The 20,828-nt window shown below is 42.7% G+C and overlaps 1 protein-coding gene across 2 annotated transcripts; it reads left to right on the forward strand.

Moving 5' to 3' along the window:
* The first annotated feature begins 568 nt into the window (after nt 1–568).
* On the forward strand, nt 569–20,401 carry LOC129705760 (leucine-rich repeat-containing protein 10B). Of its 2 annotated transcripts, none has more exons than XM_055649544.1 (2): nt 569–1,256; nt 18,765–20,401. In XM_055649544.1, the coding sequence occupies exon 2, from the start codon at nt 18,799–18,801 to the stop codon at nt 19,594–19,596; it is 798 nt and encodes a 265-aa protein (XP_055505519.1). In that variant the 5' UTR covers nt 569–1,256; nt 18,765–18,798; the 3' UTR covers nt 19,597–20,401. The 2 variants fall into 2 exon arrangements, with proteins under 2 accessions (XP_055505519.1, XP_055505518.1); XM_055649543.1 differs by having other exon boundaries at nt 18,696–20,400.
* The last annotated feature ends 427 nt before the right edge of the window (nt 20,402–20,828 follow it).

Raw genomic sequence — 20,828 nt, forward strand, 5'->3', positions numbered from 1 at the left:
AGATATGCTACCTGGCCCACTGAGTTACCCCAGCACTTTGTGTCTGCATCACCTATCCAAGTTCTCCAGAGATGCTGCCTGACTAGCTGAGTTACTCCAGCACTCTGTACCTCTTTTTATGTTAAGTTTTGGATGGAGAGGGGAAAATATCAAATTGATGGATTGGAGAATGGTCTACTCTTTGGAGTATATCATCTTCACCTTAATCACCCCGGGCTTAAACCAATTATCTGAAAGTCAACAGTTCTGGAAACGCAGCGTCCCATTAATGTGATGAAGTGCCGGTCCTGTCCAAGATCGTTAGTAACCAATACAACCTGTATCCAGTATTGACTGATCCAGTCCCCACTCGCTGAGCTCTCGCTGATCACGCGTTCTTGAAAAAAAAAAACATTTCCACTGTTGCATCATTTATAATTCACGTTTCTTACAGGCAGCTCAACTTCATGAAAAGCAAATCCACCCTTCGTGTGAAGTTCAGGGTCGTGTTGACCGGAACCCTGCTCCCGAGGAACAACCAGGGTTTGCTAGCAGGCGTTTTAAACAAAGAAGAAACAGAAGTAGGAGAAGAAAGAAGAAGGAGAAGAAGGAGAAGAAGAAGAAGAGAAGAAGAAGAAGAAGAAGAAGAAGAAGACGATGAACAAAAATACAATGAACGGTGGAAGATAATTGAAGTGCAGAGCGGTTGCCAAGGCGCCCGGGATTTGGCGTAATGCATCCTAGCAACAAAGCCTCTCTTGGTTTTTTTTCGACAGTGTGATAGAAATCACATCCATTGAGCAAAGGGCTTTGTGCCCCAGACGCCCGAGAGAAGGCAAGGGTCAGAGAGAGAGAGAGAGAGACAGAGACAGTGAGAGAGAGAGAGAGACAGAGAGAGAGAGAGAGAGAGGGGGGTATTTGCACAAGTAGGTAGACACAAGCAAAAGACCTGACCGATGTAGCCTTTCCATCTGTGTGTGGCTCAGTGATTTGCCGATATATTTGTGTGTGTGTGTGTGTGTGTGTGTGTGTGAGAGTGTCTGTACTCTCTCTCTTTTGCTGTTTCTATGGCGATGGCGAGGACGCGCAGGAAGAGAGGGAGGCGGGGACGAGCCTTTTCCCTCTCCTGCCTTGTGCTGTAATCTGCGTTTGTGCAAAAAATAAAAGTGATGTCCGGGTGGAGAATGTAAGCCTGATTTTAGTGAACATGTCTCCTCTTTCCGCTGCCGGCTCTTGCCGTTGGTTTGGACAGGCGCCGTCAAGATACAATAGACAAGGTAGGACATTGGGAGGAGAGGAAGGGAGGGAAGCTGGTGGGTGGTGGTGGTGGTGGTGGGCTGAGGGGGGGGGGGGGGGGGGGGGGGGGGGGGGGGGGGGGGGGGGGGGGGGGGGGGGGGGGGGGGGGGGGGGGTGGTCGAGGCTTAATCCCCCCTCTGATCTTTTGATCCAAAACGCCGCACAAACACTGTCACAACCCACCCAACCCACACCCCCCCCCCTTCATTCTCCCTTAAAATCAGGGTCCCGACCCCAAACATCGCCTGTCCATGCTTGCCAGGCAAGAGGGTCCGTATAACTCATTCCGGGATGGGCAATGGAGACGTGGAGATGGTCAGGATTGCTCTGGTCACTTGCGTTAGCCCCCGGGATACTGATCAGCATTGGACGAATGTTTAAATTGTTTAAATAATATGGCCCATGTTAACCCATTTGTATGCCGGCATTGAAATTGTGGGCCGAAGGGCCTGTTCCTGTGCTGTACTCTTCTATATATCCACATACGTCGCCCCCAAGCGTTGCCCAGGCCATTCACTCGGCTTCTGCCGGCGTTTATGGTTTTACTCTCTCTGTTATTTTCTTTAAGGCTTTGCCCTCACAAAGCGACAGAGATCTCTTCTACCTGTTGGGCGGAACGATTGTGTTCTACGCTGTCTCTCCATACCTTCCGCTTTCAGGGACAAGCTATTCATTCAATAGAGTTGTCAATTCTCCACAAATCTCGATTATTTATCAACAAGAGAGAGATAGAGAGAACGAGATTCGCCACATTAACTTTGCAAATGGCCAGAACTGAAAGCTTCCAGTGAACACGTTCCCGCTGGCAACAAGGTTAACCCGTAACCCACCCGTCCAATTCACATGTGCCTTGTGAAAGTACCAGGCTGATGGCTCGTGTCCTTCGACACGCACTCCCATAACACTTCCCACCCCTAACACTCACTTGTGTTTTCATTTGGACAATATCGGTGAGCCAAGTTGTGATGCTCCGCGGGTCAGACCCGCCACGGTGTAAGCATTTTAGACACGGAAACACGGACAGGTGTGAATTGTACTAAGAAGGTGATATGACATTGTCTGAACTTTAAAAGGAATGAAATTTAAGTTAATGCCGGCGTTGCTAGTTGTATCATATTCACTGACCATTTGGTATTGATTTATGTTAAACCCACTTGGAGCATAGACATGGAGAAATGCGTGTTTTGCTTCTGTCTGGTAAACACGGTGCATTATATAATCCATCTTCCATCCGTTATCCACCCCAAAAAACCTCGTGCCCCCTTTTTAATTCTAAGCCCATCTTTTATTTTTCTCCACGCTGCCTGGTCCCTTGATTAAACATTCAAAAACGTTGCATTATGAAGTTCAGGGAAACATCTGTCCATGTGGTTTATAATGGAACAAGTGTTCCACCCGACAGAAAAAAAACAGCTTGTCTTTTGAGAGAGTGATATCCCTCAAGATGACTGATACATTTGGACCACCATCCAGGAGCTCCACGCTGGAAAGATGACATTTGACAACCCTGCCAGTGGATGTTTCATGTAAAATTCAGATTCCCAGCTGGAAAATAAAACATGTTTTCTCCCTGAAGCAAAATTAGATAAATGATGAAATGGGATTAACAGCAGCATAGATGTAGGCAAGTCCAAATAACGAAATCCAGTATTAATTTAAAATTGTATTTACATCAGGTTAGTTGCCCAGTCCACAGTGATCCACAGCCTTAAAATATTTTTGAGGTGTAACTACCTTTGCAGTATGAAGGGTGGAGCACCTGATTTACCGAATCACTCACATTTATAGTTATAATAAAATAATCACTTTTTATTCATATATGTTAAAGGATAGGCAATGATCAAGTGACTAGTAAGAACTTGGCTGGTCTTCTGTGATAAGAACAACTTGTTCTGTGATGACAAGTCTTTGAGAATTATAATTCCATGATTACAATGAATTACAAGTAATTGCAATTGCTTATGTCCACCAGTTAGGGCAAATATGAATGCAGATCTGGCATTGCAATTGTCCCCCAGTGCTGCATAGAATTATCAGCCTACATTATCTCATAGAGTCATAGAGTCATACAGCACAGAAGTAGGATCTTCAGTCCAACTTGCCCTTGCCCTTGCCCTTGCCCATGATTCCCCATCTACACTAGTCCCACCTGCCTGTATCTGGCCCATTTCCATCTAAATCTTTCCTATCCATGTACCTGTCCAAATGTATTTTACATGTTGTTATATTACCTGCCTCAAATACATCCTCTGGCAGCTTGTTCCATATACTCCTGTGTGAAAAAGTTGCCTCCCCAGTCCCCTATTAAATCTTTCCTTTCCCACTTTAAACCCATGTCCTCTAGTTCTTGATTCCCCTACACTGGATAAAAGACTCTGTGCATTTACCCTATCTATTCCTCTCATGATCTTGCCGGGAACATGAGAGGCAACTAGAGGTGGTAGTTGAGGTAGGTACTATCCTAACGTTTAAGAACATTTGGTACATGGATAGGATAGATTTAGAGGGTTATGGGCCAAATGCAGTCAGGCAGGACTAGTGTAACGTAGATGGGGCCTGTTGGTTGGCATGGGCAAGTGGGGCCGAAGGGCCTGTTTCTACGTTGTATGACTATCGCACAAACCAACCTCCCTTCCATTGACTCCATTTATACCTCACGCTGCTTCGGCACCCAGGCCACTCCTTCTTCTCCCCTCTCCCATCTGGGAAAAGGTATGGAAGTGTCAAAACGTACACCTCCAGATTCAGGGGCAGCTTCTTCCCAGCTGTTATCAGGCAAGTGAACCATCCTTCCACAACTAGAGAGCAGTCCTGAACTACTATCTATCTCATTGGAGACCCTCAGACTATCTTTCATCAGACTTTACTGGCTTTATCTTGCACTAAAGGTTATTCACATTATTCCCTTATCATGTACCTGTAATCATGTCTTGTCTTTCCACTGACTGGTTAGCCATAAAAGCTTTTCACTGTACCTCTGTGCATTTGTGACAATAAATTAAATTCATAAACTCAGCTCATAAACTCATGACTCTATGACATTATGAACGAATACCGCGTGTAGTAGACTATGTGTATTGACTGCAATGGGAAACTTAAGTCATCCTGAAAGGGGCCCAGAAGGACTACATACATGTCAAACATTAACCTTTCCTCTGATTTTAGAAAACCAACTATAATTCAATTCATTTCTTTGTAAGGGAGACATTTTTGTAATGTTTCCGGGCATAATAATATATATGACACTCTAGGTACAGAAAGGAAGAAATTATCTACATGTAAATAATGCCCTTCATGACTTTATGTTATTGAAAAGTTCATAGAAAGATAGTAAGATAATGAACAACATTTGTGTAGTAGTGATGTTATGTAAAGAATAGATCTTGGCCAGAAAGATTGATTTTACCTTTCTTCAAATACTTTCATAAGCTCAAAGGACAAAGGAACAGTATTAAGTCATTCGGCCCGTGGAGTCTGCTCTGCCATTCGATCATGGCTGATCTATATTTCCCCCTCAACCCCATTCTCCTGCCTTCTCCCTGTAACATTTGACACCCTTACTCATCAAGCACTTATCAATCTCCGCTTCAAAAATACCCAATGACGGCCTTCACCACCGTCTGTGGGAATGAATTCCACAGGTTCACTACCCTCTGTCTAAAGAGATTCCTCCTCATCTCTATTCTAAATCTACAGTATGTCCTTTTATTCTGAGGCTGTGCCCTCTGATTCTAGACTCTCGCACTAACGGGAACAACCTCTCTACATCCACTCTAAGCCTTACATTATTCTGTAGGTTGCAATGAGATTCCCTCCCCTCATCCTAAACTTCAGCGAGTCCAGGACCAGCGCTGTCAAACGCTCATCATATGTTAACCCAATCATCCGTGGGATCATTCTCATAAACCTCCTCTGGACCCATACTGGGCTATTAGATTTAGACTTTAGTATGTTGAGATACAGTGCAGAAAGAGGCCCATCAAGTCTGCGCCTACCAGCAATCACTCTGTACACTGCACTACCTTACACCGTAAGGATGATTTGCAATTTTACAGAAGCTAATTAACCTACAAACCTGTACACCTTTGGAATGTGGGAGGAAACCAGAGCACCTGAACAAAACCCACGTGGTCACAGGGAGAACGTACAAACTCCGTACAGGCAGCATCCATGGTCAGGATTGAACCCGGGTCTCTGGCGCTGTGAGGCAACAGATCTACCTCTGTGTCACTGTGCTGCCCTTATTAGATATGTGTGTGTGGGAGACATTGAAATATTGTGGCTTGTCTGAAAGATAACTACAACTTCACAATGGAGTCTGTATCTCGATTATATATTCAAGCTTCTGGAATGGAACTCAAATTCATCACCTGATTCAGAACAAACTGTCCCATCATTGAGCCAATACTAACACCATATGCTTATTATATTGAAGTTGAGAAAATACTCACAGGAAGCAGTGGCTGAGAGACCTTGCGCCTGCAAGTTCTGATTTCTGGTTTTATTGTGATAGTGATTTGTTCTGTTTAAAAAGCCTAACTAATAACAGATGACAACTCTACTGAAATTCTGGTACATCACTTCCATTTATCTGGAAGGTTGTCAATTGTGGATCAAATTTCCAAAGATTTTCCTTTAGTTTAGTTTAGTTTAGTTTATTGTCACGTGTACTGAGGTACAGTGAAAAGCTTTTTGTTGCGTGCTATCCAGTCAATGGAAAGACTATACATGATCACGCAACAAAAGCTTTTCACTGTACCTTGGTACATGTGACAATAAACTTCCACAGGGTGACCAAAACCAAACTAAACTCAACAGGGTGTGAAGAAGAGATCCTATCTGAAACATCATCCTTTTTCTCCAGAGACGCTGAGTTTCTCCAGCACATTGTGTCTGCCTTTCATTTAAACCAAGATCTGCAGTTTATTTCTATTCATAATTACAATCAAGATGTCCACTGTGCACAGATACATGATGAAGGGAAAAACGTATAGTGCAAGATGCAGCTCTATAAGACATTATACCCCAGCGGTATGAACATTGACTTCTATAATTTCAAATAGCCCTTGCTTTCCCTCTCTCTACATCCTCTTCCCCTTCCCAGTTCTCCCACCAGTCTTCATGTCTGTGACTACATTCTATCTCTGTCCCGCCCACTCCCCTGACATCAGTTTGAAGAAAGGTCTCGACCTGAAACGTCACCCATTCCTTCTCTCCAGAGATGCTGCCCGTCCCACGGAGTTACTCCAGCATTTTGTGTCTACCTTCTATAAGACATTAGTTATTCCATCTTTGGAGTAATGCTTGCAGTTCTGATCAGCCCATTACAGGAAGGATGTGGTGGTTTTGGAGAAGATGTAGGTGAGGTTTACCAGAATGATGTCAGTATTAGGTGGTATTAGTTACAAGAAGAGGTTGGACAAACTTGGATTGTATAAATGAGAAATAAAAGGCTGAAGGATTCAGGGAGCTTTATATATTCAGGTTTTGGCAGAGAATGTTACAAAAGTAAATGGAGACATAGAGTCAATCAGCATGGAAAAGCCCCTTGTGCCAACTCGAACATGCCGACCAAGATGCCTCATCTAAGCGAGTTCCATATGCTTGTGTTTGGTCCATATCCCTCTAAACCTTTCCTATCTACGTAAACATGTACAAATCCAAGGGATTGCGTGAGCCATGTATCAATTAGAAGAAAAAACAACCATGAATACCTAATATTTTTTAGTGTAGGAGAGCTCTTTTGGTTGGTTAAATTTAGAGATACTGTGCGGAAACAGGCCCTTCAGCCCACCGAGTCCGCACCGACCAGTGATCCCTGCACATTAACACTATCCTACACACACTAGGGGCAATTTATATTTATACCAAGCCAATTAACCTCCTAACCTGTACGTCTTTGGAGCGTGGGAGGAAACCGAAGATCTTGGAGAAAACTCACGCAGGTCATGGGGAGAACGTACAAACTCTGTACAGCTCTTATGTGGCTCTCCATTAAACAGGGCTTAACATTATCTTGAGACTGCTGCCACCCTCGCATTAACATGACTTTTCCATTTCTTAACAAAAGTTAGTTTTATGGGGCCGATGAATAATAAATTCATATCACTAAGAACATTTAAGATTAACAAAGGGAAGATTACAAAGAAAATTTAATGAAAATAAGACTTGGATTGGGCCCAGGTGGCTGTGTATGTTTGTATATTTTCTGAGCCTTGTAAGTTTGATCGTAGTGGATCTTGCACTAACCCACACAGCCACCTGGGCCCAATCCAAGTCTTATTTTCATTAAATTTCCTTTGTAATTTATTTTCATGTCTTCTAATTGAATACAGTTAATTTTATCCAGTCCCCAGCAGGCATTAGTTGAAGTGCACAGATCTATCTCCACATTCTGGTACTTTCACTTGGAGGACACGAAGATGTCATAAATGGAAAAATATCACTGCAAGAGTGGGTGTTATCAGTTTAGTTGTAATGCCTGATTGTAGATCCACATCTATGACCAGCATACAAACAGTCGCGTGGCTTTGGCGGCATCTTTAATACACACACACACACACACACACACACACACACACACACACACACACACACACACACACACACACACACACACACACACACACACACACACACACACACACACACACACACACACACACACACACACACACACACACACACACACACACACACAAAATATATATACTAGACCAAGCAGGACCCGTTGGGTCCCTGTCGCATGGGAGGGCTGGTCCCCAAACGCAATATTCCACCACTCACCCATAGCCCCCAACTGCGCAGGCATGGCTGATGGGTTCCCGTTGTGATGCCAGAGATCCCCGTTGTGACACGAATCACGGCAACCATCGCCAACTGCGCCTCGCCATACCTCTTCCTACCCCTATCTTCCTCCATTCCCCCTTCATCCCCCCACTCTCCCTCCACTTTGTTTTCACCCACCCTCTTCTCTCCCCTCTCCTCCTCCCCACTCCCTCCCTCACCTCTTCCTCCCTCTCCTTTCCCCTACCATCATTCACTCCCTCCCTCGCTCCATAACCCCTCTCCCCTCCCTACCCCCTCCTCTCCCTCTATCTCCCTGTTCCCCCACTCTGCCCCCCTCCCCTATCCCACTCCCCCACTAAACACAATGTTTAAATAACATTATATATATATACATATACACTCACACAGGCAAATATATATATATATACACACACATATATATACTCATATATATATATATATATATGTGTGTGTGTGTTTTTGTCTATATATATATATATATATATTTATAGACATACACACATATGTATACATATATATATACATAATACCTCTGCTTTCCCTCTCCCCTGACTCTCAGTCTGAAGAAGGGTCTCGACTGTAAACATTACCTATTCCTTTCCTCCAGAGATGCTGCCTGACCCGCTGAGTTACTCCATCTTTTTGTGTCTATCTTTGGTGAAAAACTGGCATCTGCAGTTCCTTCCTACACATGATGATGATCTAACAATGCACAGCTTTGAACTTCATTGTAAGAATTTAATTTCATAAGCAGGAGTTGGCCATTCTGACCATTGAACCTACTCTGTCTTTCAATCACGGCTGATCTATTTTTCTGCTCTCCTGCCTTCTCCCCAAAACCCTTGACACCCTTATTAATCAAGCATCTGAAATGATTGAAATCAACAATTTGATTGTTCTGTATCGGGACATTCGGCAATAAAACAATCCTAATTCTTGAACTATGAGGAGTGGCTTTAGCAGTAATTAGCAGTTATTTCACTAAACTAGTTGTGCTCATAAGGTCATAAGGTCATGTCATAGGAATAAATCGCGGCAGATTTATCTTTCCCTCTTCAACTCCATTCTCCTACCTTCGCCCTGTAACCCCTGACATACCTACTAATCAAGAATCTGTCAATCTCCGCTTGAAAAATATTGATTGACTTGGCATCTACAGCTGTCTGTGGCAATGAATTCCACAAATTCACCACCCTCTGACTAATTAAATTCCCCAGGGGGCCTGGTTCCACGCTGCATCTCTAAAGTCTAAAGTAAAGTCTGAAGTTTAAAGTCACATATGACTATATCAATCAGCTCGTTAGAGCTTAAAGAGACTTTACAGATATGCAGCATGTAAACAGGCCCTTCTGCCCACTGAGTCCACACCAACCACTGATCACCCCGTACACTCGCATTTTCCTACACATTGGGTCAATTTACAATTTTACCAAAGCCAATTAACCTACAAACCTGTACATCTTTGGAGTGTGGGAAGAAACCGGAGCATCTGGTGAAAACCCACATGGTTACAGGGAGAACTTACAAACTCCGTACAGACAGCACCCATAGACGAGATCGAACCCGAGTAACTGGCACTGTAAGGCAGCAACTCTAACTGCGCTACTTTGTCGGCCTCATGCTGTCAAATATAAACGTTTTTCTATTTTATCTCACCAATATCCACACTTTGCTTACGTATCCCCAAAATCTATGGGTCAGTACCAATAGGCGGTATTCTGATTTATTTTTAAAACAGAGCATTCAATATATTCTTTAGTATATTCAAGGGAAGATCCCAGTGTAGTTCTAATCTGATTGCCCAGTCTAAACTCCAGCGTGTACAGGCCCAGTGCCGACAAACGCTCATTATAGGTTAACCTACTCATTCCTGGGATCATTCTTGTCAACCTCTGGACCCTCTCCAGAGCCAGCACACTCTTCCTCAGATATGGTGCCCAAAATTGCTCACAATATTCCAAATGCGGCCTTGCCAGTACCTTATAGAGCATCAACATTACATCCCTGTTTTTGTATATGAGCCCTCCAAAAGGCTGTGGAGGCCAAGTCAGTGGATATTTTTAAGGCAGATATAGAGAATTTTTGATTAGTACAGGTGTCAGAGGTTATGGGGAGAAGGCAGGAGAATGGGGTTGAGAGGGTGAGATAGATGAGCCATGATTTAATGGTGGAGGTTGATGGGCCGAATGGCCGAATTCTACTCCTATCACTTATGACCTTATAATCTTTAGCTTCCCTTTTTCTCATCATACTTCCCCAGTGTGTACGTTCTAGGATTAAACAGATTATAACTTACTCATCTTCCTTATAATTTTCTAAATTTCTGACAACACCTATTCTGATTTAAATCTTTTTATTTGAATTTCACAGCAATTTGCATACATACAATGATAACAGACAGTGACAGTCAAGGCATAATTGTGCAACAGTATGTAAGCGACCCTCAAAGCCCTTACCCTTACCCACCTTCAACCCACCCGAATAAAAAAAAAAAAAAAAAAAAAAAAAAAAAAAAAAAAAAAGGGGGTCAAAAAATAACAGTAAATAAGTAAGTAATTAAATAAATAAGGGGGGGGGGGGGGGGGGGTTAAGGGGAGAGCAGCTGCAGTAGAGCAGAACAATGGTGGAGAGCACTCAGTCCTCTTCCGAGTCCGGGGACAAGTTGAGAGAGTTAACAAGTTCCAAGAAAGGGTTCCATGTATCTAGGAATGTCTTGGTAGAGCCTTTGAGAGAGAACCTAAGTTTTTCAAGCTCTAAATTGTAAAGCACCTCCTTAATCCAGCGGGTGTGTGTCGGGGGACAGGTGAGCCTCCAGTTAAGCAAGATCAGTCTCCGGGCTAACAAGGTTGTAAAAGCTAGGACCCGTTTCAGCGCAACAGAGAGGTTGGTGTTGGGAGGGGTACCGAAAATGGCTGACAGTGGGTTTGGAGGAATAGTCTGGCCGTAGGCTCTGCTTATCAAGTCGATAGCACTCCTCCAAAAGGCTGCTAGCTTAGGGCAAGACCAAAACATATGGCTATGGTTGGCAGGAGATTGATTACATCTGCTGCAGGTGTCCCTAACAGCGGGGTAAATTCAAGATAATCTTGCATTTGTGTAGTGGACTTTGTGAAGGACTTTGCATTGGATTAGGCCATGGCGGGCACATATGAGAACACCTATTCTGCCACCCTATTTCTGTGGTCATGAGAATTCTGGATGTGTTCTCTCAAATTTAGAGCTCTTTTAAATGAGCTAGTAATGGCGTGGAAGTGTGTATCGCATTTTCTAACTGTAATCTCGGTAACACTGCTTATTATTTCATCTGTACTCAATGCACATCCAGTGTTGTTAGCTGATGCAGAATGAAATGGCACCACGGAGACTGTTATAGTTGTGGAGGTAATCAATGGCAATTTCTCTTTGCCTCACTATGACATCTTTAGTGGAGGCAGCAAAATGCCCTACATTTTCATCTCTAATTGGGCTTTTAAAGTATTTTTGCAATTTTCATCAAGGTGCAAAATTGATGCATAATCTCACCCTATTCTATCTCTCTGTCCGTAAATTCATGTTCATAAGTTAAGTTCCAGGAGCAGAATTAGGCCATTCGACCCATCGTGTCTACTCCACCATTCAATCATGGTTGATCTATCTCTCCCGCTTCAACCCCATTCTCCTGCCTTCTCCCCGTAACCCCCTGAAACCCTTACTAATCAAGAATGTGTCAATCTCCACTTTAAATATATACATTGACTTGGCCTCCACTCTGCATGTGGCAATGAATTCACCCCCTCTGACTAAAGGGCCTGCTTCCCTGTATCTCTAAAGTCTAAAGTAAAGTCTAAAGTTTAAATTCACATATGACTATATCAACCGGCTCATTAGAGATGAAAGAGACTTTAGAGATATGCAGCATGTTAACAGGCCCTTCAGCCCACAGAGTCCACGCCAACCACCGATCATCCTGTACACTAGCACTATCCTACACACTAGGGACAATTTACAACTCTACCAAAGCCAATCAACCTCCAAACCTTCATGTCTTTGGAGTGTTGGAAGAAACCGGAGCATCTGGTTAAAACCCATGCGGTCGTAGGGATAACGTGCAAACTCCGTACAGACAGCATCCGTAGTCAATATCAAACCCGGGTATCTGGCACTGAAAGGTAGCAACTGTAACTGCGCCACTGCGCCGGCCTCATGCCGTCAAAATTAAAAGGATTTCTACTTTATCACACCAATATCCACACTTTGATTACATATCCCCAAAATCTATGGGTCAGTACCAATAGGCAGTATTCTGATTTATTTTTAAAAACATAGCATTTTATATATTTTTTGGTATATTGAAGGGAAGATCCCAGTATAGTTTTAATCTGATTACCCAGTCTATTTTCTATAAGTAACTCTCGTTGTAATTTTTTGGATTAGTACCAACACAGTGTAGTTTCCTTATTCAAGGGAGATACATAGAACATAAACATATGTTAGATATTAATGTATTTGAGAGAATTAGATTAATACCTGGAATGAACAGGTTGCCTTATAAGCACGATTGCATTGGATTGTATTTGGTGGAATTTAAATGTACGAGAGGGAAATTGATAAAAGACATAAAGACGTGGAGGGGTTCTTATGGTGTGGATATGGAGAGGATGGAGAGGATGAGTCGCACCCTGACCACTTCCTCTTCTCCCCTTTCCCATGGGTGAAAAGGCATAGAAGTCTGAAAACACACACCTCCAGATTCAGGGACAGAGTCTTCCCAGCTGTTATCAGGCAACTGAACCATCCTATCACAACCAGAGAGCAGAACTAACAAATATCTACCTCACTGGAGGCTCTTGGCCATCTTTGATCGGACTTTACTGGACTTTATCATGCGCTAAACTTTATTCATGTTATTCCCTTCATCATGTATCTGTACACGGTGGATGGCTCGATTGTAATCATGTATTGTCTTTCCGCTGACTGGTTCGCATGCAACAATAGCTTTTCACTTTACCTCGATACACTTGACAATAAATTAAACTAGATTGAACTAATCTAAACTAAACTCTATTGAATGAATCACAAACTGGGGTCACTGTTTAAAGGCACCACAAGAACTGAAGCTGGACTTTGACTATGGTGCCAAAACACGACCACGGTTGCACGTGGGTTTAGCAGAATATTTCTGTACACTTTCTGATTGAGGATCAGGGGTACGGCAATACTCTATTAGACTGTTTGTAAGAAAAAAATAATTTCACTGTGCTAAAAGCACCATTGAAGCATCGAACAAGTTCAAATAATTGTAAGTGACCTTCATTAACTTTATTAGCTACTATGATGTATTAGCATTAATTATTTTTTGTGCTTTCAATAAAAGTATTTACTGTTCTTTTTAATGACAATTTTCAGAGCCTTATCCAAATCTGCATATGAGCTCATTTTGCAGAATCGATAACACTGATGAAATTGTTCTTGGGGGATGGCCAGTATTGGAACTGCATTCAATTTCTGGTGCGTCACCTTTGGAGCTGTTGTCCAAGTTCTCTGAAATCTCCTTCCTGATACCTGTAAATTGTGTTTTAAGTTAGTCACTCAAACAAACATAGAAAATAGGTGCAGGCAGAGGCCATTCGGCCCTTCGAGTCAACACTCACTTATACATATTTGGTGACTTTCAAATTAATTGCACAAAAAATATCAATGGAATTGGTTTAATTTATTAAGGTCACGTGTACTGAGGTACAGTGAAAAAACATTTATTTGCATGCTATCCAGTGAAAGAAAAGACTATACATGAATACAATCAAGCCGTCTAAAGTGCTCGGATAAATGGTACAACATTTAGTGCAAAGATATAACACTGACGTCTGAAAATAGCCGATTACAGATAGTTCAGTCCCAAATGAGGTAGGTGGGATGTCAGGACCACACTCTGGCTGACAAGAACACAATTTAGTTGCCTAATAACAACTGGGAAAAATATTTCCCTGAATTTGGAGTTATGCATTTTCATACTTCTTTACCTCTTGCCTGATGGGAGGGGGGATAAGAGGGAGTGACCAGGGTGAGACCAGGGTCCTTGATTATGCTGGTGGCCTTGCCGAGGCAGTGCAAAGTGTAGATAGAGACAGTGGAAGGGAGGTTGGTTTGTGTGATGGTCTGTGCTGTGTCCACAACTCTCTATAATTTATTGTGGTTTTGTATGCAGCTGTTCCCAAACCAGGCTGTGATGCATCCTGATGAGATGTTTTCGACGACACAGGTGTAGAAGGTTAGCGGGGACTCTAAGATTTGTAAGACATTAAGAATCAAGCCATGTATTAGATAGGTCAGCAACAAGCAAACCAATTCAGTCCCAAAAGAGTAGCTCAGTAAAGGGTCATCAGTTTTCCTTCCGCTCATTATGGAATAATGGAATAAATTACCAGGAGCGACATTTATATTACAGTGATCTGGTAAACAGCAATAAACAACGATTACAGTGTATTAAAGAATGACACAAAGTGCTTTCAAAGTATTTCAATGGCCCAGGCAGCATCTCAGGAGAGCATGGACAGGTGACACAAAATGCTGGAGTAACTCAGCAGGTGAGGCAGCATCTCTGGAGAGAAGGAATGGGCGATGTTTTGGGTCGAGACCCTTCTTCAGACTGATGTCAGGGGAGGGGGCAGGACAAAGATAGAATGTAGTTGGAGACAGTGGGAGAACTGGGAAAGGGACAGATGATGTTTTGGGCCTTTTTAAATCGGAGATCAATAGGTTTTTGATTACTAAGGGCGTCAAAAGTTATTGTGAGAAGGCAGGAGAATGGGGTTGCGAGGGGAAAATAATTTAGCCATGATGAGCCGAATGGCTTAATTCTAATCCTATGTATGTATCGTGGTCTTATGGTTCGCGATGCTTCTTCAGACAGGATCAAAGCGCATTCACTGGCTGATCCTGTGGAAGTCTCCTTATTAAATTAGAACTAGACTTCTGTCAGGCCTGTGATAAAGGTAAAACTAAAAGATATTTTGGTTCCAAATTTTAAGGATTTTTTTGAATTTTGACATTTTGAAATTTGAAATAAATATTTGGAATATTTCTGGACTTTCAGGAATATTTAAGGGGTGGCTCGGTGGTAGAGTTACTGCGTTACAGCGCCAGAGACCCAGGTTCAATTCCGACTACAGGTGCTGTCTGTACGGAGTTTGTACGTTCTCCCTGTGACTGTGTGGGTTTTCTCCAGGTGCTCCATTTTCCCCCAATATTCTAAAGATGTGCAGGTTTGTAGGTTAATAGGAATCTGTAAATGATCCATTGTGTGTAGGATGTAACTAGTTTACTGGTGACTGCTGGTCATTGTGGACTCGGTGTGCCAAAGGGCCTGTTTCCAGGCTGTATTTCTAAACTGAACTAAACTAAATTAAACTAACATTATGCAAAGGCCTATATCAACTGGCACTTGTTGGAGGTGTTATAGAAATAGAGTGTCCAGGAGCAATATTATGATTACTGTTTCAAATTAATACACAATAACTTGAATTCTGAAATAACGGAATGATTTATTAAGTTTACAGTTGATATCAAACTAATTGGCAACAATGGCAAAGGAGATAAAAATGTACTAAAATTGATTGAAAAATATATAAATGTGTAGAAGAATGGAAGATAATATTTAACGAGAACAATTCTAAACCTTTGCAGATGGGAAGGAAAATAGGTAACAAATAGAATTAATAAAACACTACATAACTACTTTAAACCAGTGGACCTAAGCTAGTAATAAAATGGGAACTGAGATGCTAATGTATACTAAAGATAAGGGTCTCGACCCGAAACATTGCCTATTTCCTTCGCTCCATAGATGCTGCCTCACCCACTGAGTTTCTCCAGCACTTTTGTCTACCTAATGATAGACGCAACATTTTATTCCCTTTATCATGTGGACTGTGGACGGCTCGATTGAAATCATGTATCGGCTTTCCGCTGACTGGTTAGCACGCGACAAAAATCTTTTTTACTGTACCTCGGCACACGTGGCAATAAACTAAACTAAGCTAAATAAAAAAATACTGGGCCAGGCAGCATCTCTGGAGAAAATGGACAGGTGACGTTTCAGATTGGGACCCTCCTTCAAACCGAAGCTGGGATAGATTATGATTAAATTGCAAACTGCTTCAATCCAATTACACCTAGTGATAAATCCAGTTGAATTTATCATTAAAGTGCCATATTTTCGTTTGACTGTGATCCAAACAAAAACACCGTTGAGCTGAAGGAGGTCCTAAGAAAATAAAATATTATTACTATTGGAGATAGGAATTATAAAGTAATTATATGGAAACATATTTTTGCTCTAAATACAGTCATTCGAGAGGTGTGATCAAATAATATTCAGAATAAAATCTTAAATTAGAAAAAATAGATTTCAGCTAAATTTGGTCAAAGTTTAAACTAGCAAAGGAAAATTCGAGAGTGATGTTAGGTAATTCTTCAAACAGCTTGTGCCAAACATAGGGTTGGAGCGTGGCTGATCCCAGAGGAGGATCTGCTACCATCTGAAGCATTTGTTCTATTCTTTAACATTTTTTTGCCCTATTCTTCTGCAGTGGCACAGCTGGTAGAGCCGTTGCCTCACTGCGCCAGAGACCCGGGTTCGTTCCTGACCTTGGGTTCTGTCTGTGTGTGGTGTTTTTACGTTTTCCCAGTGACCTCATGCGTTTCCTCCGGGTGCTCTGGTTTCTTCCCGCATCTCAAAGATGTGCGGGTTTGTAGGTTAATTAGCCCTCTGTAAAGCTGCCCCTAGTGAGCAGGGAATGAGAGAGAAAGTGGGATGTCAGAATGAGTGTGAACGGGTCATCGATGGTCAACGTAGACTCTGTGGGCTGAAGGACATGTTTCCATGCTGTATCACTAAACTATTGTATTTGAGATAGACACAAAATGCCGGAGTAACTCAGCAGTACAGGCAGCATCTCTGAAGAGAAGGAATAGGTGACGTTTCGGGTCAAGAACCTTCTTGACCCGAAACTTGAGTTTGTGCTTGAGTTTGGCCTGATTGTATTTACAGTATGTTCAGTATCATCAGATTTTACCAAATTGTGTGCAAAGCAAAGCTTTTCACTGTCACACATGGGACAATCATAAAACTAAACCTAAACAAAAAGCTAAATGGACTCCTCGATACAGTGATTAAGGAAAAAACTCTGGAACTGAATAGGAATTAACTGGCGACATAAGGAACTGCAGAATCTGGTTTACAAAAGTGTTGGAGTAACTCAGTGGAGTCAGCCAACATCTCCAGAAAACAAGGATAGATGATATTTCGGGTCAGGACCCTTCTTCACACTGATTATGGTGAGATGGAGTGTAAAAGCTAGAAGGGAGCAGGGGAAGGACAAAGCCTGGTGCTTAATAGGTGGATACAGGTGAGGGGGTTTTGATAGACAAATGGTCAGAGTCATAGAGTTATAGTCATACAGCATGGAAATAGGCCCTTTGGCTCAACTTGTCCATGTCGGCGATGATGCCCCACCTACACCAGTCCCACCTGCATGCATTTGGTCCAAATCCCTCTGAACCTTTGAAACAAGGAATTGCAAATACTGGTTTACAAAAAAAGGACTCAAAGTGCTGGGGTAACTCAACGAGTCAGGCAGCATCTTGGAGAACATGAATAGGTGATGTTTTGGGTCGGGACCTTTCTTCAGACTGATTGTTGTAGGGTGGGGAGAAAGCTGGAAGTGAGGATGGGCAGGATAAAGCCCAACCCGCCCCACCGGAAACATCACCTATCTACGTTCTATCTACGTTCTCCAGAAATGCTGCCTGACCCGTTGAGTTACTCCAGCACTTAGCATTCTTCTAAAACATTCCCATCCAAGTCCAAATCATTGGACGAAGTCCAGAGATGAAAAGATAAAAGGAGGTGTGAGGTAAGGGCAGTGGAGGTGTGAATTGTGAAGCTAGAGAAAGGACAAAGTGGAAGGGGATGCCATAAGGGGAGTGGGGGAGGGTTGGGGGGGGGGGGGGGGGGGGGGGGGGGGGGGGGGGCTCATTGACACTTACTGAATCATGAAAGGCTTGGATAGGGGGGATGTGGGGGGGATATTTCCAGTAGTGGGAGAGTCTAGGACCAGAGGGCACAGCCTCAGAATAAAATGACCAACCTTTTGAAAGACGATGAGGAGGAATTCCTTTTGTCAAAGGCTGGTAAGTCTTTGGAATCCATTGCCACAGACGGCTGTGGAGGCCAAGTCAATGGATAGTTTTAAGGCGGAGATTGACAGATTCTTGATTCGGAGGGTAATGGGAAAAAGGCAAGAGAATGGGGATGAGAGGGAAAGATAAATCAGCTACAATTGAATGGTGGAGTAGACTTGATGGGCCGAATGGCCTAATTCTGTTCCTATAACATAAACTTTTGAACTTATAATAGGTCACTGTTACACCCTTTTGAATTAAAAATGGACTGAAGGTCTTTGAGTTTACAAATGTCTGCTGTGTGCTCTTCATATTATCTACTAACCTGCATCCCGCAGTTGTCTAATGACTCTCTTACAGCGAACTATGAATTTTTTGGTAACATATCTGGTCAGCCTATTGATAACGTTTTAAATTTTCCATTCTGATTTTTCTTTTATCTTGTGTAGGGAGGGCTGACCTCCAAGGATGAAAATGGGGAGTGCGTTTCAGAAGGTTGCTTCTGCCTTTTCTTGCAGCTTGGAGGATGAACTGAGCTGTGTTTCGACCGACATGAGTGAAATAATGGCGGACAGGATGCTGGACGCCTGCTACAAGAAAATAAAAAGACTCCCGGTCCCGATCTGCTCCTTTACCTATGTTGAGAAACTGTACATCAGCAACAACAGGCTGAGGGAACTTCCCGATGAGTTTGAACAGCTGGTCAACTTAAAGATCTTAGCACTGGATTTTAACAAATTTGAAGACGTGCCTAAAGTAGTTTGCAATATGCAGAACCTGACTCGTCTCTACCTTGGTAGTAATAGATTAATGACAATCCCACCAGAGTTCAGCAATCTAGAAAACCTCAGGTGTCTATGGATCGAGAGCAACCACTTCAGAAAGTTTCCCAAACAGTTAATCAATATGCCCAGTCTGAAATCACTTCAGATGGGGGACAACAAGCTAAAGACTTTACCTGAGGATCTGGTGAGATTCATAAACCTGCGCGGATTTTGGTTGTATGGGAACAGGTTTGAGGATTTCCCGAAGGTGCTACTGAAAATGGAGTTCCTCGAAATCCTCGACATGGACAAGAACAAGATCGCGGACTTCCCCGACATGGATCATCTTTTGAGGCTTAAGGTCTTCTCCTACGACCACAACCCGGTCAAATATCCACCCAACGTGGCGGATGGGGTGACGCTGGTGGGCGAAGGGGCGGCGGACTTGCTGGCCTTCAGGGCCCAAGAGAATGAGGCCAATGAGGAAGAGCAGGGAGGCCTGAACAGTATCCTGAAAAACGGCTCGACGGGACTGGAAACAGAGGGCAGCTTCTCGGCACTGGAATGCTCTCAGGAGGAGACATGAAGCGGGCTTCAGAATCCGTCCTTGGAATATAACACAATGAAGCTCCTAGTGACAGTCTTGTGAGGTTGGGTTCGACACGCCCTGGACCAGGAAATCAATGGACCAGGCAACTAGGGTTATGTTGGCTGAAGCAATCAGCACTGGGTGAACTTATGTAGAACACACACACGCACACACACACACACTAAAAACAAGGAAAGTTGGTCACTTCTTTATGTAACACGATTTGTGTTGGATTTACAAGCCTTTTAAAACAGCAAGGGCCTATCCAACGAAAGATCAACAGAATTACCAGCTGATTGTGTAATAGTGTGGTGCCACATAACAATGTAGGACCCAACTATCACCAGGGTAACACACAAGAATGCCTGTGACCCCTGAAATACTGTGGTAAGACCTTTGCAATACTGTACTGGGAAATGTCTCTCGAGACGGTTGTGAAATGATAATAACAACAGTGTTAATGTTACCGCAGTATTGAAAGACGGAAGGGTGTGTTTTCTTATTGCAATAAGATTTGGAATGGCAGTTACATGTTTATTAATAAGTGGCTCTTACTAATAAATTTGTAATGTGTTCAACAAAAATAACATGTCAGTAGAATGTGGTTACTCTTTGGAAAGAGATCATATTCACAAAAGTCATTTAATGCCGTGTATCATCTTGAAAATAAAGATGCATCTGTTTACATTAAAATAATTCAGGAGGAGTTAAAAATACCAATTTATCTATTTATTGTGGCCAGATGGGAGTGTAGGTGGTGGGAATAATAATGGGGGAATGAGAATGAGAAAAATAATGCACACACACGACAAACACACACGACACACACACACACACACATGCACAATTTGCATGCAAGTCTGCTTTGAGTTTTCATTGCCTTAAATGGCAAGGGAGAGATTTTCATTGGAAGTGTATGTGCCAGAAAAGTAGCTGAGATTGGTTTACAGATCCTGCTATTTTACTTCTGTCTAGGGATAAGGATTTGTGGTGTAACAAAATTAAGAACAGGAAATGAGAGGAGAAAGATACAAAACAATAACTGTGAAAATTATAGCCCAGTTGGTGTCAACCACTGGGGAAATCCGTTGCAAAAAGTCATCAACGGAGGTACTAATTGATGGCTGTTATAATTAAATCAGTTCTGCTGGTTTTTACTGATGACACTTAAACTTCTATTTCCTTCTTTCTCAGGGTACTGCCTCTCTAGGGTGAAAGTAACAAGTCTC

Source organism: Leucoraja erinacea, chromosome 18 (genome assembly GCF_028641065.1).
Source record: "Leucoraja erinacea ecotype New England chromosome 18, Leri_hhj_1, whole genome shotgun sequence".
NCBI lineage: Eukaryota > Metazoa > Chordata > Chondrichthyes > Rajiformes > Rajidae > Leucoraja > Leucoraja erinaceus.

Excerpts from the sequence above, each read along its gene's own strand:
- LOC129705760 (XM_055649543.1), top strand. The coding sequence starts at position 18,715 with ATGAAAATGGGGAGTGCGTTTCAGAAGGTTGCTTCTGCCTTTTCTTGC.